The following is a 24,094-nucleotide window of genomic DNA, read 5'->3' on the forward strand; positions in this document are numbered from 1 at the left end:
TTATTTAGATAGCTTTTTTTTTCTTCTACTCATTTCATGCACTGCAGTCTTTATATCAGTTAAATACTTAATATTTAGTAGTTTTCTTTCCAGGTTGTTTTTTTTTTTTCTTGAAACTAAAGTTTCCTTTAGTGGTCATGATTTTTGGGGGAACTGCTCATTGCACAGAGATTTCTGGCAAGGACAACTAAAGGAAATGAAAGGGGCCAAAACTGATTTCTGAAATGAAGTGTTGATAAATCTTTCACCCGGGTTAAAGGAAATAAGTTGTTTTCATCACAAGGTTGGAGAAAAGAAGGAAGAAACCCCTTTCTTTTTCTTTATTGCTGTGATCTCCAAATCCAGGGCTCAGTGCCAATTTGGGACATGTAGTAACATATCTGCCATATTCACCATGGCAGTGTCTTTCCAAATGTAGCCAAACCTATAAATCAGAAGCCAAGGAACTGACACCTTAAAGGAAACCTCTTTTCCTAAAGCCACTTTGAGGGGACACGAACCGATAACCAAAAGAAGTGATAAGGATTTAACCTAGAAGGGAAGACTCAGTGAGTCTCAGTGAGGAGGGGGTGCTGAGGTGCCACTCTCGTCCCCTCCCCCATCCTCAACTGCCTTCAGGTACAGGGTTCGGGGGCTGCTATGGACCCTGTGACTCTGGGTCATGAATCATCCTTCCTGGGGGTTAGTTTATTAACCTGTACTTAGCGGAGTAAGAACGTCTCTTAAAATACCTTAGGGAGGCTTTTTCAACAAGAATAAAAATGTAAGGAGAGTTCTTTGTCTCCCAAGAACACCCCACTACCTGGGTTCCATCAGTATTGACGTACCTGCGGTCAGCGCTGAGCTGGCCAGTGCGCAAGCCATCCATAGGTGCCTATTGAGGGACATGTGGAAATTGTGCCTATTGAGGGACATGTGGAAATTGTGCCTGGGGTCCAGCTGGATCCCTACAGCCAGCCCAGCCAGGAGTCAGGACAAGGGACACTGTCCACATTCAACTCACCAGCCGGGTTCAGGGAAGTGATGTCTTTGATGAGTAAGGGACTGGACCAAAGAGCTTGAGCCTCTTTGTGGTCCAGGGCACACCCCACACCTCCCTGGACCCCCCTGTATTGTCCTCTGTTACTGCAGGCCCTGGCATCCATTTTTTTTTTCCCCAATAGACTACTTTTTTAGAGCAGTTTTAGGCTCACAGCAGACCTGAAGTTCTGAAGGTACAGAACTTCCCAGAGACCCCAGCCTCCCCCGCCATCGACATCCCCGCCAGATGGTACTTTGTTACAATTGATGAACCTGCTCTGACACCATCCCATCTTATCATCTGCATTTCGTGGGGGGGGGGGTAATATTTACTTAAACTTAAACTTTATCAATAAACTGATGAGTTAAGGCGGGATATATCAGACCTACAAACAGACCCCAGAACACTTACTTGATTCACTGCACTGCTGATGATAAAGACGCCTTTCCTCCTGAATTTTTTATTCTGTGAATCAAACGTGTGATTTTAAGTCTATGTTAAAGTACCTGGAGTTAGTACAAATATCTGCCCATCCTGGTTGTTTTTCTTTTCAAAACGCTACCTCCCAAGTGATGGGGTATCCTGGGCTTGTCCTTCAGAGATGCATTTTACAGAGAGTGAGCTGGTGTCATTTTTGGCGTCCACCCAAGGCCAAGGGCAGGCATTTAGAACTGGGCCAACAACAGGCCCCCAGCCCTTCATAGTGCAGTGAGCTTAGAGACTGGATCACTGGGTGTTTTCCAGGTTGCAGGTATAAAATGATGGCTCTGTAGCCTAATTGTACATGTTCTCTTTTACATTGTAATGCCTGCATTTTGGAAAAACACTATGGGGTTGTAAGTAAATATTCAGATGAATTTTCCCTCCTCCCAAAAAAGGAAGAAAATGTGCTTTATTTTCTTTACCTTTTCTTTCCATGTTCCAATGTTATCACAAGGGTATCGGTGGCTGGTGTCAGCCAGCGGTTCTCGGAAGCTAAGGCATGGGACATCTCTAGAAGTCAGACCTTTTCCAAACCTGTGACAAATGTCACCCCTGGGGCCGCACGGAAGATTTACTTCACTGCGGCTTTCCGATTTCCAGAGCTCACCCACAGAGATAATTTTTTCATCCACTGAGCTCTGCTCTTCGTGTGACACAAATCTTTCTACACAGCAGGACGTGCCTCTCCTGGTTGAGGACAGAGTATCTCCTTTGACTTCCATTCATCCAGCACTGCTTCTGCACCTGTGTGGCCCCAGTTATTGCGGTGGGGACAAAACTAGCACATGGATATAATAAACCAAGGAATTATGTGGTAACGTCACTGCCCCAGCACAGTGCCCCAGGCCTGCAGAGGGGGAGCCCCCTCCCCCTCGGGAAGCACAGGTAACCCAGAGCCTGGCTGCTGGGAGCCCTCCCCCTGGGTGCTCATTAGAAATGCAGACTCCCAGGCCCACCTTCTAAAGCCATTCCTGAGCTGTTACCATGCATATGAAGGTTTGAGAGGCTCCCACAGCATAAGCTCTACGCTCCATTGTTCATTTTCGTGGTGAGGGTTGGCAGATAAGCCAGGTATCTGGGTGTCTTTGGCATTTTCTTGGTCTATGGATTCTTGGGTAGATGTTAATGATGGTTTGCATTTCTGTTTGATGAAGAGGAGCAGATGCTGAAGAAACAACTTTGATAGTCATGTGGCACGAGGCATAAGCCTCTGTCTTCTGTGAGTCTTTGCTTTCACCACTTGGAAGTGTTCGAAACCAACCAAGTCTTCCTCAAATATTTTTTAGATTATTAGAAAGAATTTGTGTAAGGATGCCTCTACAGTCATCTGTTCTCATCGTATTTCACGATTATGTCACAAGCAAAATCCAGAGCCTCTGTCGGCTTCCATACATCCCGTGGCTGCCTTGTCACCTTGATGCATTGCTAACCAACATGCTGCTTCCGTGCCACCTGCCCAGCTGTGACAGCTGATTTGTTCCTGGTGGACTCCATCTTCTAGCCCTAATGTGCCTGGAGGCATTTCTAAGGCAGCACAAAAGTATTTAACTCTGTCTCTTGCTTCTCAACCCTCCGGGAAGGAAGGAACGATTAACTTGAATTGCCAGGCAGAGCTCTTCGCCACTGCTCTTCTCTTCTAAGTAAGCTGGACCCACTTGAAGTCCCGTTTTTATGACTGGGTATGTTTGCAAACATACTATTTCTGACATCTTGGAGCAGTTTTTCCTGCTTCAAGTGTGAATTGGAAGAAATGTGTCCCACAGTGTTGACAGCTAGAGCGTGGTGTGCTCAGCTTTGCGGGTCCCCTCTCCACAGGGGACTTCTCATGCGTCTCCCGCCAGCTTAGACTTGGGTGCCTGTGGTAGAGGGAACATGGGTTCAAAGCAGCCCGGGGTCCTGGGGGTCCCGTCAGACCAGCTGTGGGACCCCAGAGACGCTTTCAGGTGTCAGGTCTTGCTGCCTTCTTGACTAAGGAAACTCTGCCATGTGGCACTTTCAGCCTTGGCCCCTGGAGTTGCCTAACCGTTGCCTCCACCTCGAAGCAGAGCTTCATGTGCCGCTCGCTTAGTCCTATTTTCTGATTCTCTTGGAAGCTCTCTTTTGCTACCTTTTCACTTGTGTTTCCTGCTGTGATCTTTCTCCTTGTTTATTTTATTCTCCTTGAAGGAGAACGTGCTTCTGCCAACTCATTCCACCTCCAAATGTTGTTCTTCCAGTCTCAGTACAAGACTGTTTTTTGTAGTAAATTGAAACTAGTTCTTATATTATTTTATTTTGTTATCTTATAAAACAGTCTTTCCATCCCAGCTCTGTTACTGCCTATTCCCGACAAAACACTCTCCTTCATCTTTTCCCTCCTAGGATCTGAACTCATTCTTTAAGGCCAATGACTAATGTCATTTCTCCATGAGTTGTCCCCTGACCTCCTGGGCTGGCTACTATTTTTTTCCATTGTGTTCCCAAAGCACTTCTTTTCTTGTCTGTTTTAAAGTACTTATTACTTTGAATTATAGCTATTTTATTATTCATTCACCCATCTGTCCACCCATTCGAAAGATAGCAGAGCTTCTGGCTTCAAGTTCAGTGTTTGGTTGAGGAGACATCAAAAAAAAAAAAAAAAGAACAAAAAACGTTCATTCATCACATGGAATTATTTTTGATACACTGTACACTTTTGAGGAACAAAGACCTCTATCTTATTTAGGGCTGTATCTCTAGTACATGGTGTTACTCCAGAAATCTTCTCTTTTACACTGTCTACCAATGTTGGTTTTCAGAATGAATGATGTGTTAGTAACTCCTTGCGAAGGATTTCTATTCAATATGATAATTTTCTTTATCTTTATAGCGTGCCTGTCACTTCTTTTTTTTTTTTATTATTATTTTCCCACTGTACAGCAAGGGGGTCAGGTCATCCTTAGATGTCTACATTGCAGTTACAGTTTTTTCCCCCACCCTTTCTTCTGTTGCGACATGAGTATCTAGACATAGTTCTCAATGCTATTCAGCAGGATCTCCTTATAAATCTATTCTAGGTTGTGTCTGATAAGCCCAAGCTCCCGATCCCTCCCACTCCCTCCCCCTCCCATCAGGCAACCACAAGTCTCTTCTCCAAGTCCATGATTTTCTTTTCTGAGGAGATGTTCATTTGTGCTGGATATTAGATTCCAGTTATAAGTGATATCATATGGTATTTGTCTTTGTCTTTCTGGCTCATGTCACTCAGTGTGAGATTCTCTAGTTCCATCCATGTTGCTGCAAATGGCATTATGTCATCCTTTTTTATGGCTGAGTAGTATTCCATTGTGTATATATACCAAATCTTCCATTGCAGCCCTATTCACAATAGCCAGGACATGGAAACAATCTAAATGTCCATCAACAGATGATTGGATTCTGTCACTTCTTTCCTGGCAAATTCTTAGATTCTTTCCCTACTTCTGTTCTTTAAACTCAAGACTGTTTACTCAGCAGAGGGGCCACCAGCCCTTCGACTACCAGCCAGGCTTCTCTCACCATAAAAATCATCTCTAATTTATTGCTCTACTGTCAACTCCTGTCTTCCTCTACAAATATATCTCATTAAACATGAAAGCGAGGTGCTCTTAACTCGGTTACCGTCTCCCTTAATGGCCTCTGGTCATTTGCAGTCAGGAAAACATCACAGCTGGGCCGGAAGTGCCTGATGCCCGTTTCTGAGTGGCTGGTAGAAGGGATCCACCAGGGAGTCGGGGGGCGGGAGACCCGAGGCCTCGAGTCAGAAGGGAAAGCCACTGCTGCTGGACACAAGGACAGGACGCGAGGGTTGGAGCATCCGATCCTTAAAGACCCCACGGTGTAAGCTCACCTCCCAGGGGCCCAGTGAGAACTTCGGGAGTTCAGACCCCGTCAACCCGCGATGGGTCCGTGGAAACGGCTCCAGAGCCCCCAGGGCCCCAGGTCCTGTTGGTGGAGGCCACACCTGCCTGACCTCCCCCTGCCTCCCTGACCGTGTCTCAGTTCCCTCAGCATCCCAGCATCTAAGGACGCCGAGTGCATCCCTGGTCCCCTCTGGGCCATCTTCTCTGGGCCTTCAGTCCACACGCATGTCAGGACATCCACACTTCCCAGAAGCTCCATCTTACATCTGTGACTGTGGGTCTGCGTCCCCAACCAGATCCCGTGTGTGGGTGGCGCAGACCCCGCACGTGCAGAACTGAGGCCACAAGCTGCTCTAACCAGACTGGGCCGCCCAGGGCAGGAGGAGCCCCACCCTCTGCTCAGCTGGCGAATCTTAAGGACACCTCCAGGTCCCACCACCCCTCACCACCTTGCTGCTCTCAGCCGGCTCCCGCCTGGTGTGGCAGCCACCTCCTCCCTGCCGGCCTCTGTCCTCTCTCCCCTGTCACTCCACAGAGCAGCCGGAACCATCAGACCACGTTACCTCTCTTCTCAAACCTTCCCTTGGGGTCCCTTTTCTCAAAGGGGTGACTGCTGAGATGTGCAGCCTTTAAAAGCAAGTTATTTCTGATTCAGTAGGAAACTTGGCTGCCAAACGTTCCACAGATTTGTGTGTGTGGATGTAAGTACTTACACATACGCACAGAGATTACACATACATTTATATACATGCCACTTTAACAGCATCTCAGAGAAGGCGATTCCTACTAATTCGGTGCTCACTTGACTATTTTAACATTTGATCCTCCTTTTAAATGTTAATCCACCTCGGCAGCCAGTTGTGTGAAATGATTCCTCCTATGTTCCAGTGGAGTTGAGGGGGATGAATGGAAGCTTTCCAAAGACCAGACATTCTTTTCATACCAGAGACCTTGTGTATCTCCGTAGGTTTCAGTTTTTCAGTTCAGGGAACTAATGAGCTAGATTTATGGACCAAATATCTGCATTCAGGTAAATGTCAAGACATAAAATTGACACTTACAATAGAGGTCATAAAACAGCCACATGCTTTTCTTTTTTTCTTTTTTTTTTTTTTTTTTGGTAGGGTGCTTTGTGTTTTGTTCTTTGGGTTGCTTTTTTGTTTTTTTTTTTTTTTTTTTTTGTACAGTTTTTTGTTCTTTGGGTTTTGTTTGGTTTGTTGTTGTTGTTTGTTTTTTGAGGTTTTTTTTGTCTGTGCACATGGCATGTGGAAATTCCTAGACCAGGAATCAAACCCACACAACAGCAGTAACCAGAGCCACAGCAATGACAATGCCGAGTCCTTACCTGGCTGTACCACTGTTCAAACAGCTACATGCTCTGAAAGAGTTTTTCATCACTTTCAAAGCCAAAGAAATGCCATATTACTTGATGGGGTTATGTCTCTATGTTTGCATGGGTCCTGGTATGTGTTGTTCTCACTCCCTGGGTGAGCCTGTGTCTCCTGGTCTTTCCTTCTTCATGTTATTCTCTGTGTCTGTTTCTGCTGGTCTTTGTGTGCCCAGCACATGTGTGCATGCACACACACACACACACACACACACACACACACACACACACACAGGTGCACAGGCACTCCCAGTTTGCTGCCCTCCTCCCGCCTCCCTGCCCCCTTGGGGTCTCCATCTCACACTCTCTCCCCTGCCCTCTCACCTTTCCTTCCTCTCACATCACCTGTCCTTCTGCAAACTTCTACTCTAAGTGATCCTACTAGACCCACCTACTAGAAACTGAGAAATCCTTTCTTTTGAACATTGGGAACTACCTCTAGTAGCAACCACGGTTGGAATGGCCAGAAAAAGAGGTCAGTGAAGAATGAAAACGTCAACATAGATAACCTCTGTTCTAGATGACAAAAATAACGTGAATGTCTTTCTTCCCAAAAGATAATCACATATAAAGACTATCATACACAAATTTCATCTAAGTAAGTGAATTATACTTTTGAAGAGAAAGAAGCCATGAAGTTCCCTGTTGGCGCAGTGGGTTAAGGATCTGGCGTTGTCACTGCTATGGCATGGGTTTGATCTCTGGCCTAGGAATTTCAGCATGCCATAGACATGGCCAAAAAAGAGAGAGAGAGAGAGAGAGAAGCAACTATGTTAGTTTCTGATTATAATTATCTATGTAAAAACATTTCCTCCTTACACCAAATTTTTGAACATATAAGGCTTCACTCTGTCATTCTCAATAAGCATTCAGAGCCTGCTCCTTATAAGGAGTTCATGTCTGCATCTTGGGAAAAAGGAAAATAAATATTCATACTGGAGACCAGAACACCCGTGCTTATACATTATGGTCCTAAATAGGTGACACTTTATGCTTCCTGATCTTCGTTTAAAGTCCTACCCAATGCACTTGGTCCTACCAGTGTGATGTTTCTAGGGGTGACGGACCCACTATAACAGAGAAGCTGCAAAATCCATCCCATCACATCAGGATTTTTACTTTGCAAATAAGTGAGATCACCTTCATTTACTACGGATGTGTCTGTGCCACCAACATAAATAGGAACTTAGTGTTTGATAGATTGGACCTGGCGCACAGTAGAGATAGTTTCTTTTACAAGTTTCCCACATATGCTTTTTTCCCCTGAGTTGTCTGGCTAATTCACATGATCTCAAGTGTATTCGTGTGATTGTACATTAAATATTAATTACCTTGGTTTTTTTTTTTTTTTGACTTTTTGTCCTTTTTAGGGCTGTACCCGTGGCATATGGAGGTTCCCAGGCTAGGGGTTGAATCGGAGCTGTAGCCGCCGACTTATGCCAGAGCCACAGCAATGCAGGATCCGAGCCACGTCTGTGACCTACACCACAGCTCATGGCAACGCCAGATCCTTAACCCACTGAGCAAGGGCAGGGATTGAATCCCCAACCTCATGTTTCCTAGTCGGATTTGTTAACCACTGAGCCATGATGGGAACTCCTACCTTGGTTATTTTTGATCAAGAGTAATTTTAGGGAAGACTTTTTCTGTTGGACTTTCACAGATACACACTTACCCTGCCTGATGTTGCCAATCAGAGATGAGGGTTGAAATGGACTTTTTGAAAAGAAATTTTGGCCGCGCTGGGTCCTGGTCCAGTGTGACAGTGAACAACCTCTATGAAAACGTAATGTTCTTATTCTGGTTATTAGATAGCCAGATCGTTCAAATTCACTTTGAATTCCAAGTCCTGGGACAAAGTTAACTGTGTCTTCTTTCCTTGAAAGTGCACATAGAAGGCTCCGTTCCGCCTCCAGCTGTGGAGACGGTGCCCACATGATCCTAACAAACACCCCATGACCTCTAGGAAGGCCCGGGCCCTGCTCTGCACCATGTGAACAAGGTAGAAAGTCAGGGAGGGGGACATACAGGATGTCAGGGTCCAGTGTGTCTCCAAACAAAATAAAATAGGATGTCAATTAAATGGCAGGTTGACTAAAGCATCTCATTCATGGGAGTGACTTGAAAATAATATAATGATACTGGCATTTAAGTTTCTCTTTCTTTCAAGTTGGAGGTTTGGCACTTCGAACACTTTCCTCCAGTGACAAGCTGAATAGCATGCTGGTTCCTCCTCAGAAAGGGGGACCCTGCAGTCTGTGGACCCAGCCTGGGGAACAGGGCACCTCCAACCCCTGCTGACATAGCACCAAGCCTCTCGCTTATTTTAATCTAACTATTTTTGCAAGTATATTCTGCTTACAAAATTTCTGCTGGTAGCTCAGTTGCTCAATAAAATTATGTGGAATATTGTGTTAGGGAAATTGGAGGTGATTTGCTTTAATTTCTTCTAAAACTATTTGTTAGGAGTTCCTGTTGTGACTCAGCAGGTTAGAACCTGACTAGTATCCATGAGGATGGAGGTTCAATCCCTGGTCTCACTCAGTGGGTTAAGGATCCCGTGTTGCTGTGGCTACAGTGTAGGCAGGCAGCTGCAGCACCGATGGGACCTCTAGCCTGGAAACTTCCATATGCCATAGGTGTGGCCCTAAAAAGACAAAAAAATAAAAAATAACATGAAACTAGGTATTTGTGAATACTCACAAAAAAATTAATGTGTATGGTCTTACCATAAACTAACATACAAAGATAAAGCACAGGATTTTTATCCTCATCATCATGAAATTTCACCACCCTAATTATTTTATCATTTTTTTTTTTGGTTAGGAATACAAATTTCAATTTAAAAAACTCAGATTTTTGCCTAATTAGTTGGGTGAAAAGAATAACTTTGAACTCAACTCTACAAATGCATTTAACTTAAATTCTTAAAGCTATTCTTGTACAACCACTATTAATATTTTTAGGAAACACAATCTATAGTAAAATACTTATGGAGAAACTAAGATGATGCAATCATCTTTAAAAATTTTTTAAGTGAGGCAATTTTAAGTATTGGCTCCTCAAATGTAATCACCATTTTGGTAAGGTGGACCTTCATGAATTATGTGAATTTCATTTTTATATTTATTCATGATCAAAATTATTTGTTTAGGAGTTCCCGTCGTGGCGCAGTGGTTAACGAATCCGACTAGGAACCATGAGGTTGCGGGTTCGGTCCCTGCCCTTGCTCAGTGGGTTAACGATCCGGCGTTGCGTGAACTGTGGTGTAGGTTGCAGACGCGGTTCGGATCCCGCGTTGCTGTGGCTCTGGCGTAGGCCGGTGGCTACAGCTCCGATTAGACCCCTAGCCTGGGAACCTCCATATGCCGCGGGAGCGGCCCAAGAAATAGCAACAACAACAACAAAAAGACAAAAAGACAAAAGACAAAAAAAAAAAAAAAAAATTATTTGTTTAATTTTTCTTAGTACTTTTAGTTTCATACAGCTGTTTGACAAAATTAATATAAAACCACATAAATCTTAATTTTTTATATGCTATAGAGCAAGTATCTTGAAGTATTACTCAATAAATTAAAAAACAAACAAACTGTGGCTTTAATAAAGCCAAATTTATCAGTAAACAACAACAAATCTCCCTTTATATTTAAATTCTTTGTGAATTCTTTTGATATCCTGATTCTGAAATCCACATAATAACTACCTCTTGCTGTCTCTAATTTCCTAATTTTATCTTAATATATTGAGCTTCTCTTCTTTTGGGGAAACCCCTATGACACATCATGTTAGGTTTCTGAAGAGGTCAATGAGCTATTTACATATTTCATGGCGAAGCTGGGCTGTGCATCAACGGGATGGATCTGTCAAACCACAGGCAATTAAAAGGAGTTTGGCTGCAACACATGATTTCATTGAGATACATTGCTTTTCTTTGGGCATAAACTGGAGAACAAGTTTTTAAAATTTTACTGGAGTATAGTTGATTTAGAGGACATTTATATTTTCTATTAGACCGTGTTCCAAATTTTGGTGCATTAGTGTGTGTTTTAATGGATGGTTAAATATTGGTTTTTTTAGAAAATTTGGCTCGTGTGAGGACTGAACTTTTAAAACTGACTGATCTGCCATCGTAAGACAGCACTTTGGGAGTGACCAGTTGTCAGTCCTCTTGTGGACCAATTAGGATTTCCTGACTCACCCACTCATTACCCTGCCCCCAGCCCCTGTCACCTGCCTCCCAAAGCACACCCTCCGGGCTGAGGCGACTAGATCAGTCACTAGATCAGTAGGGGGTGGGCGGTGCTTCCATGTGGATGGAGTTCAACTTCAGGGAACACGTGCCAAGCAGGACACGGGACCCTGGCCTCATAGATGCACAGGAGACCAAAGTGAACAAGAAACAGTCTCTGTGCCCTCGTACATGTTCCCAGGTTCCTGGGAGAGAGAATGACAATTCAGAGGGTTAAGATTTTTGTGTGTGGGTCCTTTTTTTTTTTTTTTTTGTCTTTTTGCCTTTTCTAGGGCTGCTCCTGCGGCATATGGAGGTTCCCAGGCTAGGGGTCTAATCGGAGCTGTAGCTGATGGCCTACATCACAGCCACAGCAACAAGGGATCCTAGCCGAGTCTGTGGCCTCCACCACAGCTCACGGCAATGCCGGATCCTTAACCCACTGAGTGAGGCCAGGGTTCGAACCGAGTCCTCATGGAGGCTGGTTGGGTTCGCTAACTGCTGAGCCATGACAGGAACTCCCAAGATTTTTGGTTTTTCAGTTTGTTTGCTGGCCATGCCTGTGGCATACAGAAGTTCTCGGGTCAGGATTCAAACCCATGTCACAGCAGTAACCAGAGCCACAGCAGTAACAATGCCTGATTCTTAACCCTGAGCCACTTGGGAGCTGAGTGTTAAGTTTAGAATCATGGTAAGTGCAAACCCCATGGTGGCAAAGAATTGATGTATTCTGACACTGTTGCCAGAGTGACATCCTAGAGGAGGGTGTCCAGCCAGCACAGGGGCAGCAGCGAGTTTGAGGGGGTCTTCTTAGCTCCTCACACTATTATGATCAGAGCAGGTTTTTATCATTGTTGTTGGTGGTGGTAATATTATTACTATTATTATTATTATTATTATTATTATTATTATTATTATTATTGCAGGGTGGCTCTTAACAGCTTGACTATGAAAAATCTGTTGTGGGTGTTATGCAATTAATTTCTCATTCACAAAACTTAATCCCAATTAGAGGAAGAAAAAGCCTCTATTAGTTCTGGCCTTTTGGGGAAAAAAAATTCTCCCCTCTTATAAACCTGATATTATCAAACAACCTTGCCAATGGAATCAGTGTTGCATGACAGCAAACCAACCATCAATAACTAGCAACAACTTTGACGCTGGATTGATGACACGAGTAATAATAGGAGAAGCTACAATCACAGGCTCGCCACAGGGCACGCTGTAGCCTGACAGCTCTGAAAACATGAGCACGGACACAAGTTCCCCCCGCACAGCTGGGAGAGCTGGGCCTGGGTTCAGGGGCTGTCCTCCCAGAAGGATCAGCATCTCCTGGTCTGGTCCAGGGAAAAGGGAATTTGTCATCACAGTGGCCTGCGACTCTCTCCACATCAGGAAGCCTTTTTGAATGACTTGTCTCCTGATTCCCTAGGAGCTGGTCCAGGAGCCGGGAGAGGGCTGGGCAGAGCAGGAGGCAGATAGTGATGCGGTTGCTATGGAAGCCTCGGCTGCTCCCCCCGGGGGCTCTGGTGTTGAGGCTGCTCTTCAGCAGCATTCGCCCTGCTCCTCATCTACTTCCTCTTCACCCCATGCCCTTCCTCCTTGGCATGCTCCTCTGCTCAGCTACGGCGCTTACCTGGTGGCGGGAAGTCAGACTTGGTCCCTAGGGAATCCGAGCCCTAGTCAGCACGACCTGCACATCCTCTGGCTGCTACTCAGGAGTCACTGTCACGTCTGGGCCAGAGAAACCAGGAGACACCTCAGTGGGTTGCTTAGCCACGTGTGTTCTTCTTGGTCCCCAAATGTAATCGCAGCCTGGCTACTCCCAGTGATCAGGGTCAGTTACCCTCTCCAGGGCTGTGATTCTGTCCCTGGCCTGCTGGTCTCCCAGCCCAAGAAGCCCAGGTGACCGCAAGGCAGTCAGAGCTGATAGGACTCTTGCGTGTCCCCTGGTGGAAGCCCTCCCTGAGTGGACTGGGATCTCAGATGCACACAGCCTAGCTTTGAGGTGAGGTATGTACAGATCCTTCAAGCTGGTTTCCGGGAGTTGTGGTAAACCGAGCTGTTCCCAATTACACCTGTTAGTTCTTGGACAGTGGAGGGCTGCGCATTATGTAATGATCGTTGAGACTGTATCTTGCCCCCAGGAAGGTCTGCCCTCTCAGCAGAGTGTCACTTGCAAGCCAGCATCTCAGCTTTGCCTTCCAGGGGTTAGCCTGTCCCTCCAGTAGGCCTGAGCTTCCAGGATGTGTGGTCGGTGATACTAACGGTGTAGCCAGTTTTCTTACTGTGATCATCTGCCTAATGTGGTGTCTTGGTCCATGAGCTGTATGGGAACTCTTGTTGGTAGAACATTTGATAACAGTACCACCCGAGGGTCTGAAGATGGGTCAGGCAAATGGACCCAGAGTATGTGTTAATTCCCGTCAGCACTGAGATGCTGCCCCCTCCAGAGGGAAAAGTCCAGTGGCTGGTTGGCTTTCTCAAGGGGTGGTGTCCTGCTGGGGACCTAGCCTTGACCTCTTCTCCTGGCAGACTGGACACTGGGCTTTGAGGGTAGCCGACTCAGTCTTAGTGGGGGCCCCTGTTTCGTGGGGGCTCCGTGGTCCAAGGCCTTGATGATGTTTTGCCAAAACTTCTGAAACCCTTGCCACCTCTTGCTTTTCTGTTGTCATCAATGCTGTCTAGATAAGTGGTGTTTTGTAGGATGCCCAGATCCTCCCAGTCCCTTCATGCTGTGTCATGGCCGAGGCAGCAGGATTTGCACAGGCCCCAGTGGGCTGTGGATCTACACTCTTTTTCTTATTACTGCAATGCTAACTGCTCCTGGTTCTGCCCTCTGAGATAGGAGAGAATCTATTTGCCATGTCAGTAACTGCAAAGCACAGAGTTGAGTCTATGTTAGTCTGCTAAAGCAAAGATCCCATATTTTGGTCTAGCAGCTGCAGGTAGAAGTAGTATTTGTTTGAGCTTGTGGCAGCCTGCTGTCAACCAGCAGGACCAGTCTTGTTAGAGCCTCTTACTGGTGAATTTAATGAAGAAGTTCTAGGGACCACCTGCCATGCATCCTTTAGGTTTTAAGGGTGGCCCTAGTCATTGTCATTTCTTCTAGAATATAGTATCTGGGAATCACTATCTTGATGATAGAAAGGAAGAGTTTTAGAGAGGCCATTTCTAATTCCCACTTTTTTTTGCCAAGAAGCCAATGATGTTTTTGTGTTTACCTGGAGACAAAAGACCCTGAGCACCCGCCTCATCTTTTGTGCATTAGTTCTTTTGTGATGTGTCCTTGCCCACTTTTCAAATCGATTGTCATTCTTATTTCTTTGGAGGAATTCGTTCTCTTTTTTGGCTATTTATTTATTTATTTATGTCTTTTTAGGGCCGCACCCACGGCATGTGGAGGTTCCCCGGCTAGGGGTCGAATTGGAGCTGCAGCCACTGGCCTACACCACAGCCACAGCAACACAGGATCCAAGCCATGTCTGCGACCTACGCCACAGCTCACGGCAACACCGGACCCTTAACCCACTGAGTGAGGCCAGGGATCGAACCTGCAAACTCATGGTTCCTAGTTGGATTCGTTTTCTGCTGTGCCGCGACGGGAAGGCCTCTTTTTGGCCTTTTAAAAATTGTTTAAAGGGTATAAATATACATATAGAAGCACATACCTATCTCAGTGAATCAAACATGCTTATAGAAACAGATCAAGAAACACAATATTGATAGGATTATACAATAAATATGGGGTGGGGGGACTGGTATCTTCTGATGAACAAATGTTTTTAGGTTTAAGATGTTCTAAGAAATCTTTGGAGTTCCCGTCATGGCTCAGCGGAAACAAATCTGACTAGTATCCGTGAGGATGCGGGTTTGATCCCTGGCTTTGCTCAGTGGGTTAAGGATCCGGTGTTGCCGTGAGCTATGGCATAGTTTGCAAACACTGCTTGGATCCGGCGTTGCTGTGGCTGTGGTGTAGGCTGGCATCTGCAGCTCCAATTGGACCCCTAGCCTGGGAACTTCTGTATGCTGTGGATATGGCCCTAAAGAGACCCCCGCCCCCAAAAAAAGAATAAAAAAGAAATTGCTTTTTTCTTTTTTAGATATGCATAGATCTGCCTCCCTGTTAAATCTCATCTAACTGTTTATCATTGTATAAGTAGGCTCTTCCCCTCATCAAAAATAAAAAAAAGAAATCTTTTCCAAATCACAAAGATATTCTCACATTTTTTCCTAGAAGCTTTATTGTTTTATAGTGCATGGTTGAAATCTATAATCATTCAGGAATTGTTTGTTGTATATTCCACAGGGAGGAATCAAGACTTTTTTTTCAGATGAATATCCAGTTGACCCAATTATAGTTACTGAAGAAACAGCCCTTTTCCCAAAGACACTTTTGTCATAAATTGACCATGTGTGTGTGTCTATTTCTGGACCCAATTTCTGTTCCATTTATCTACTTATTCATATTTGCTCCCATAACACCCTATCCTAAGTACCGCAGGCTTATGATAAACTTTGACATCCAAAACTATAAGTCTTTCAACTTCCTTGTTCTTCCTCATGACTTTTTTTTTTTTTTTTTTTGGCTGTTCTTGGTTATTTTTACATCCATACAATTTTTAGAGTTAACTTGTTAATTGCTGAAAAAACAAATTCTTCGTGGTGTTTTGTTTGGGGTTGCATATCTAGTAGATGCATTTGTGGAGAATTGAAATTGCACAGCTCTGAGTCTTTTATTCCATGAACATTTTATATTCCTCCATGTATAAGATCTTTAATTTTCTCAAAATGTTATTTGTTTTGTATAAATTTTGCACAACTTTTGGTAGATTTCTTCCTCAGTACTGCATGTTTCAGTGCATCATAAACAGTTTTATCTTAAAGTTTTTCTAGTTTTGTTTTTGTTTTTGTTTTTTTGCTGGTTCATAGAAGTTCAAAGCATTTTTAACAGTGACCTCACTAAATTGACTTCCTTATCTGAATATTTCATCTATAGATTTTTTTGGGTTTTCCTCCAACACAATCATGTCTCTGAAAATAGTAGTATAATTTTGTTTTCCTCTTTCAATCATCATACCTTTGTTTTTTTCCCAGTCTTAATTCAAATTCATCCATCTTGAGCCATTTCCATGAGTCTGTGGTATTCTGCTTCATTCAAAGAAATCAGTAGGAATATCCACTATGAATTTTCCACGGACATGTTGGAGCATGTAAATAGTTTCCTTGGACCCAGAGAGTCATAACTTCCATTTGTTTTTCTGTTTATTCCTTGGCGGGGGGAAACATACTCCAAATATATCTACTGCTGACCCTACATTTTAAAATGTGTGGCAGAGATCATCTGGTAACTTGCTCTGAGGGTTTATTACTGTGGAATGTAAGCTGGAAAATTGTGCTGGAGCCCATTGCTCATCATACACTTTGGGGGATCCACAGATCCTTCCTCTACTGTGGTCCCTCCTGAAACCTGCAAGGCCAGTGAAATTGACTTCTCTATGTACCTCCAGCAACACGCCTGTCCTTAATGTTATCTAATTGTTGTCTTCCTTAGTCAGTTTTTGAATAAAATTTCAGCCATATGTTGTCATCAAAGGGAGTACTGTTTCCATTTAGAATTTGAGTTTCTAAATGAAAGCATCTTTCAAATATGTCCCCCAAAATTACAAGTAAAAATACAACTCTTTTAAAGATATTTTAATAAAATCAAAACCATAGATGTGAAATACGGCATTGAAAGGTATTTGGGGCATTGATAAAGTTCCCTGAGGGACTCGGCATGTTTAAAGCAACAGTTTGATTGAATAGAACAATAAATGCAGGGCTGAGTGTATTTTTTCTCTTTCTTTCTCATCTACTAGAAAAATATAGATAATAGAGCTCATTTATTTCCTTAACATTTCCGAGCTCCGCAGATGGGAAAACACAACCCAGTGGAAATTATTTCTGGCAACCTTGAGAAGATATGTTAGCATTTTGTGGCATTTCTTTCAGTGACATGTAAAGCCTGGCTTTCCCTCATTGCAGTGTCACAGTGAAGTGTCACAATAAAGCCAAAATAGTGTGCCCTCAGGGAAAACGAGGGAAAGGGACCATTTTCCATGCACACACAAAGGGTAATATTTATTATAAAGCCTTTCATTTTCGCTCCAAATGCTGCCTGGGCCATGGCTCCTTTGCAGTGGAGAAATGCACAGAATGTGAGATTTAAAGCAAATGTTAGGTATAAATCTAATGTAATTTATGTAAACACAAATACTGTGTAAAGAAGTAGGATGCAGTTTTGGACACACAAGCTCACCTCCATCCTCGCAGGCTGCGGGGAGAGTTTGTGGGGTTGCTTGGTACCAGTATCAGCCTGATGGTGGTGGAGCACAAGGAGCACAGTCAGAACGGGGCGTCAGCACAGCCCTGTTGTGACCGATTTTTGTCACTAACAGCACAGGTGTCACCTTCTTTACTCACAACATGTCATGTGGATATGATCATCCCCCTGCGTTGGACAAGGAATTTAGTGTTTCCGAAGATTCAACTATTTGTTGCTGATGACACAGCTACTATTATTTAAGGAGTTTCATACACAGTATCAATATACAGTAATTTATCTCGAGCTACATTTGTACTTTCGATAAAAGCTTCCATATCCTTTTCATCCTTCCCTAAGCTATTATGTGAACTCAAATATTGAATGTGATTTTTATTATCATTCAGTGTCTTCTCACTGACTATGTTGGGGGGTGTGTGTGTGTGTGTGTGTGTGTGTGTCTTAACCACGTCTTGCAGCATTTTTTCTTGCCATGACTCATTATCATCTTCTGATCTAGGGAGTGTCCTGAATTGCTGGGAAAAGCCCAGGGATGGGCAGCTTCCTCCCACTCAAGCGGCGGCTGGTTTATTCGGGTCCTAATGCACCCAGCTGTCAAAGGTGGAGGGAATTACCCCATTTCCTTGTTCTGATCTGGCAACACATAGGAGAGACCATGGGCTTTGGGGACCGGCAGGTCAGATTCCAATATGAGCCCCACCAACTACGGGTCGCATGATTTGGGAAATGGAATGTTCCTTTCCTTATAAGTAAATTTGGATGATAATATTAATGACACCATCTGTAAAGATCTCACCGGTGGTGAATGTTCAGCATCATTCATCACCCCAACCATCAGAGGAAGAAACGGCACTCGTGTGACTGGCATTTCTGTGTGAACCGCCCACCACCCGGATCTCTTCCGTCAGTGCTCCCTGGCTCTGACAAAACTTGGGTTAACAAGCCTTCTCAGCCCCTTTCCCAGAATCAATGTCATGCTTAAATTGGTTTTTAGAATCCACTTTTTCTCCTTCCTTTAGCATCTGAATGTCATTTGCCAGGAGCCTTTTCTCATTTTCTAGAAATCGTCTTGCTTTGAGATCATGAGTAAGTGGTTTTGTTTTTATGTTTTATTTTATTTTATTTTATTTTAGTATAGTTGATTTACAATGTTGTGCCAATTTCTGCGGAACAGCGAAGTGACCCAGTCATATATTCTCTTATATATTCTCCCATCAGCTTCCATCCCAAGAGATTGGACATAGTTCCCAGTGCTGTCAGCAGGACCTTGCTGCTTATCCTTGCTTGTGTATTCTCTGAGCATCCTTGATGGAAATTCACTTGACTTAGGAGACTTTGCTGTAGGGACCTTCCTGAATCGCTTCACCTTCCTAGGAACTTTGTCTGCCCTGCCCCTCCCCCTTCAGAGGTCACGCTCCTTGACAGTGGACAGTTCTCCTTGACAGACTGGGCTCCAGCGCCTTGGTCTTTACTTGTCTTTACTGGTCCAGGAGACTGGAGCCAAGTGTTTGCTCTCTGGTCACCTGCTTAGGTTCCACCATCTGTTCATGGTAACTTTAAATTTGGGCTCATCAGAGCAATTGTGCAAAAAAAGCACATTAATTTGTTTACAAAACTCACATTTCTCTTTCTCATCAGGATAATTTTCAGTCCTCAATTTTTAATCTTTTGTGAGAGATTTCTCACCCTCTTGAATTATCTCTCCTTCCAGAATCTCTTTGTTCCCCAGAAGGAATAGCACTTTTTTTTTTCTTCTGAAGCTTTCAAATCCACTAAATTCAGGAATTTAAAATCAAATGATTTTCGGAGTTCCCGTCGTGGCTAAGTGGTTAACGAATCCAACTAGGAACCATGAGATTGCGGGTTCGACCCCTGGCCTTGCTCAGTGGGTTGGGGATCCGGCATTGCTGTGAGCTGTGGTGTAGGTTGCAGACGCGGCTCGGATCCTGTGGTGCTGTGGCTCTGGTGTAGGGTGGTGGCTACAGCTCTGATTAAACCCCTAGCCTGGGAACCTCCATATGCCGCGAGAATGGCCCTAGAAAAGGCAAATAAATAAATAAATAAATAAAACAAAATGGTTTTCATAAATAAGCCCACCATTGGTGTTTTTTTTTTGAATGAGTGTTTCTAAGAAAACAATTTAAGGCTTTGTCTCCATAATGTTACTGAATGTCCAAACATCTTTTAGAGATGGAGTAAATATATCTTGTTCCTCTGATCCAGGCTTCTCTTCTCTGGATCTTTTTATCTAAAGCCCTTGCTTTTTTCTTCAAAGAGCATTTAATAAATATATGCCATAGCCTCACTGGTGGCTAAACCCTCTGGTCTTGCTGGATCTTGCCAAGAGAATGTTTGTCTTAACTTCAGCACCTAGAGTGAGCTGCATGAATTCCAAGTGAGCTGCATGTAGGCAACCTGCTTTGAAAGGGCCACCCTCAGGAACACTTCCAAATGAAACTGTGCGAGAGCAGAAGGAAGGATAAACTGTTGTCCATTTTTGTGAAATCCAATCTTAGTTCTCCTCCTTTTATCGGTTTGTTCTGGGTGCCAAATGGGTGAGAATCAAATGGCAGAGAGCTCTGAGCATCTTCTCACTTTTTTCTCCGACTGGAGATGAGCTGATCAAATGTTCACAGCTTGCCCCCCACACACTCCCGTCTTTCAAGTCAAAGCCCAGGATACGTCATCTCACATTTGATGTGCAACTGTGGCCGAGATAAGCAGTTTCAGCCCAAACAACTATCTGAAAAACCTTGTGACTGATCCATACTGGACACATTTCTTGTATCTGGTGGTATATTTTTCACATTAGCTCTTTCTTAGGATTAGCAAACCAGTACAAATCTTGTTTCTTCCCTCCCTGGGTATTCAGTGTAGCGCCAAGCAAAGCACAGATTAACATATGCTTACTCGGGATTAAGGATGCTTTTTTTTTTTTTTTTTTTTAACTCTTCTGATAGGCAGTAAAATAGAATCTACACAGTTCAATGGATTCCATGGATGGGCTGTTTTTGTTAGTGCTCAGGACTGACCCTAGACCTTGGGTCCCAAGGGTGTCCTGGCCCATCAAGGGCGGCCGGCAGGGAACTGTTTCACCACGTTCTTCATTCGTCTTCTTTACTGCAGTGCTGCCTACGATTGCGCCCCAGCCAAGAAGAGGAGAGCCGGGGAGCAGGCTCTGGGGGTCCCGATCAACAAGAGGAAGTCCCTGCTCATGAAGCCGCGGCACTACAGCCCCCGCGTGGACCGTGAGGAGGGCCGCGCGCACCGCACGGAGGCAGAGGGGCAGGACGGCCCCCTGGAGACCGACCACCACCCCAGCGCAGGTATCGAGGAGGCGTGGCCCCACCTTACCTCATCCCTGGCCCACAGACTCGGTCTTACCTTACCGTACACGTGGTTTGTGTGGCTGGAAAAGGCATTCCAATAGGGGAGCCGCACTGGCCCCTGATTCCCCCCTCCCCCACGTGAGGGCCGGTTTTTCTTCCCTGATGGTGCAGAGTGTAAACATGAGCCACAGAGCATCCTCGTCCCCAGGCCATTGTCAAAGAGCGTGGCTTTGAACTATGCCTCCCGTTGAAGAAAAGGTCCTAAGCCTTACAGTACAAGAGGGTCTTGACTTCCTAACGGGGTGGATGTCTGATTCCTGAAAAGAAACCTGCAAAATAAGCTTTAAGACCCTTATGATATGAGATGCTGTCTCTATTTCAAATTTTTATTTTTTATTGAAGTAGATTTGCAACGTTATATTCGTTTCAGATGTGCAGTAAAGTGATTTAGTATTTTTACAGATTCTACTCCACTGAAAGTTGTCACAAGGTGATGGTTATAACTCCCTGTGCTGTATGATATATCCTTGTTGCTTATGTATTTTCTACTTAATAGCGTCTCTGAATCCCCTTGCCCTGATTTTATTTTGAAATTTTAGCATGTGCTTCTCCCCAGTTTACAGTCACCCCCACTGGCCCTGGCGGTCATGGGGCCTGCAGGATCAGTGACCACTTTGTGGGTGACACTGAAACTGAAGGACATGCAAAAAAATCTGGAAGTTTATTTTAAAAATACATGGAAATCTAAAGCTTGACTTATTATAAAATGAAATTAGACATATGTATGTTCTTTTACATATATGTATTTTTTCTGAACGTGAATTTTTAAGGAAACAAAGCATACAAATACGTTTTCATTTGAAAAGAAGTAAACATTGTACAAACCAAAGGCAAGAGATTCTTAAATCTAATTGTCCACTGCATATAGAATGGTTGTAACAGCCGCAGGTGTTACTAGAAAAGACACAGCAGCCCGTTCACCGAGGACACAAATCTTGGATCAAAATCACCGGGTTTCCAGTGCTCTTGGCTCAAAAGCGGTTTGAGATTCTGGAATTAGAAGAGTTGTGTCCTCACCTGCTAGTGTTTGAGTCAATATTCTGGCTTTTCTGTATCTCACACACAGCTTCAAGCCTCATGGCTCATCTGTAAGTTGTCCTCATCCTTGACTTTCTCATTTTCCTGAGCAGGTCAGTTTCTTGTTGCTATTGTGGTTGACTTGGGAACACTGCAGGTTGAATGGAGTACTTAGGAAAAATCCTTGAATCTGTGTGGTTAGACTCAAGGTATAGTTCATCTCGCTGACATTAACTCACCAAGGATTTACCAAAATGGGCCTCCTTTACCACAACCCAGTTTGCAGGTGCCTGGAGGACCAGGGCCCTATCTGCTCACTGGCTTCCCACCTTCTGTTGTAGTCACATGATTGTTGCGGATGCTCAGTATCGACTGTCAAGGTTCTCAGTTAATGTTCACCTATGAGCACAGATGGGCAGCCACCTGCAGCTTCAAAGATGTTAACTCTTCTTACATTTAGTAATAGAAGTGCTCATACTAATAATGAATGTGCTAAAATTACAACCACAGTGGCCATTATTTTTTAATTCTTTTTTTTTTCTGTCTTTTTGCCATTTCTTGTGCTGCTCCTGAGGCATATGGAGGTTCCCAGGCTAGGGGTCTAGTCAGAGCTATAGCCGCCAGCCACAGCCATAGCCACAGCAACTCAGGATCCAAGCCATGTCTGCCACCTACACCACAGCTCTCGGCAACGCCAGATCTTCAACCCACTGAGCAAGGCCAGGGATCGAACCCACAACCTCGTGGTTCCTAGTCGGATCCGTTAACCACTGAGCCACGACAGGAACTCCTATTTTTGAATTCTTAATATATTCAAAACACATAAATCCTATCACCTAACTCACCCAACAGTGACATGAGATGTGTATAATTATGGCCACAGTTTTACAGCTGAGACCACTGGGAACAAAGGGATTTAATGCTGAAGGGAATGGAGCTGTGAGGTGTGGAAAGGAGAGAATTAAGAAACAATTGAAGGAGGAGTTCCCACCAGGGCTCAGTGGGAATGAATCTGACTAGCATCCATGAGGACTTGGGTTCGATCCCTGGACTCGCTCAGTGGGTTAAGGATTCGGCATTGCCATGAGCTGTGGTGTAGGTCCAGACACGGCTCAGATCTGCTCTTGCTCTGGCTGTGGAGTGGGCCAGCGGCTACAGCTTTAATTCGACCCCTATCCTGGGAACTTCCATATGCTACACATGAGGCCCTAAAAAGACAAAAAAAAAAGAAAAGAAACAGTTGAAGGACAAGCACAATAATTCTTTCCCAGCTAAGTGGGCTCCATAATCCAGTCCTCTTTATGTTCCAGTGTCCCTTCAGAAAGCAGACTGGGCAAAGCCCCTGTGACATCAAACCATGAGGTCACATTTCCAGAAGTGACAGATCACAGATGCTCCTATTCCTGGTCACAAGAACAAAATTCCAAGTTGCCTTCAGCCCTCTGAGCATGCAACCCCCCAACCTTCCACAAGGACAGAGGGCGTTTGTACCTGAGCCCAACAGAAGGGCTTCACCTGTCACCTCCTTTACTCTGGGCACCCCAGGTCTCCCCCCAACCAGGTGTGTTCCGATGTGTCTTTAGGTGGCAGTTCCCATGGTGAGGGAGAGTCCAGGCTCCTCGAGGCTAAGGCCTTGAGCTTGGATCCCTTTACAGCAAAAGGATGCCCCAGACACTCCCCTGTCAAAGTGCTGCAGGTGGCACTAAGAGTGAGAGAAGAGGACGTGGACACAGCCGCAGATGTACCTTTCTCACAGGGGCACACAGGACGAGCTGGTCAGGCACTGTGAGGAGGCAGGAAAGGTCAAGCTTTCCCAGCACAGACGAGGGAAGGGGGAAGTGACCAGCATGTGGGGTCCTCTGGGTTCAAGCACGTGCTTGGAGGTCAGGGGACCCTGTCCTGGTCGTGGGAGCTCCTGGGCTGAGATGACACTTTGAATATATCATCTCTCAACAGACAGCAAATAAAGGATGAGCTGCTCCAGTTTTCAACCTTTAAGGGATGAATTCCTTTGCGGGGTTGGGGGGGGACCTTTTATTCCCAGTAAAATGTACATACTCAGGAGGCCTAAAAAACTAATTTACCTGTAAAAGTAACTTAGAGAGTTATAGGAACAGAACAAAAACCCCAAATCCAGTTATGAAAAGGAATCAAACTTTAAACACATTGTGAGTTTCAGAGAATTTCTCTTGTTGGAGCTGTTTTGATGCGGAAGAGCCAACACACAGGTCTCTTCAGGATGACCACACACCTCAGAGGAGAGGTTTCACTTTAAACAAATGTCAACTTTTATTATTAGGGACAAAAAAACTGATTTTCTTTGCTCTACGACAAAGTGGTGTCCCCCTCTGGCCCAGGGTGCACCCTAGGAGTTTTCTAACCTG

At 44.5% G+C, this 24,094-nt stretch overlaps 1 protein-coding gene across 30 annotated transcripts in view; it reads left to right on the plus strand.

Annotated features, from left to right (window-relative positions):
- Window positions 1-24,094, plus strand: part of ST18 (ST18, C2H2C-type zinc finger) — a 294,874-nt gene that overhangs the window by 204,369 nt on the left and 66,411 nt on the right. For all 30 annotated transcript variants that reach the window (XM_021089396.1, XM_021089378.1, XM_021089382.1 and 27 more), the window contains one exon: window positions 20,431-20,630. In XM_021089396.1, coding sequence (XP_020945055.1) covers window positions 20,431-20,630 — 200 coding nt within the window. The remainder of the gene's footprint in view (window positions 1-20,430; window positions 20,631-24,094) is intronic.

Source organism: Sus scrofa, chromosome 4, assembly GCF_000003025.6.
Source record: "Sus scrofa isolate TJ Tabasco breed Duroc chromosome 4, Sscrofa11.1, whole genome shotgun sequence".
In the NCBI taxonomy this organism is placed as follows: domain Eukaryota; kingdom Metazoa; phylum Chordata; class Mammalia; order Artiodactyla; family Suidae; genus Sus; species Sus scrofa.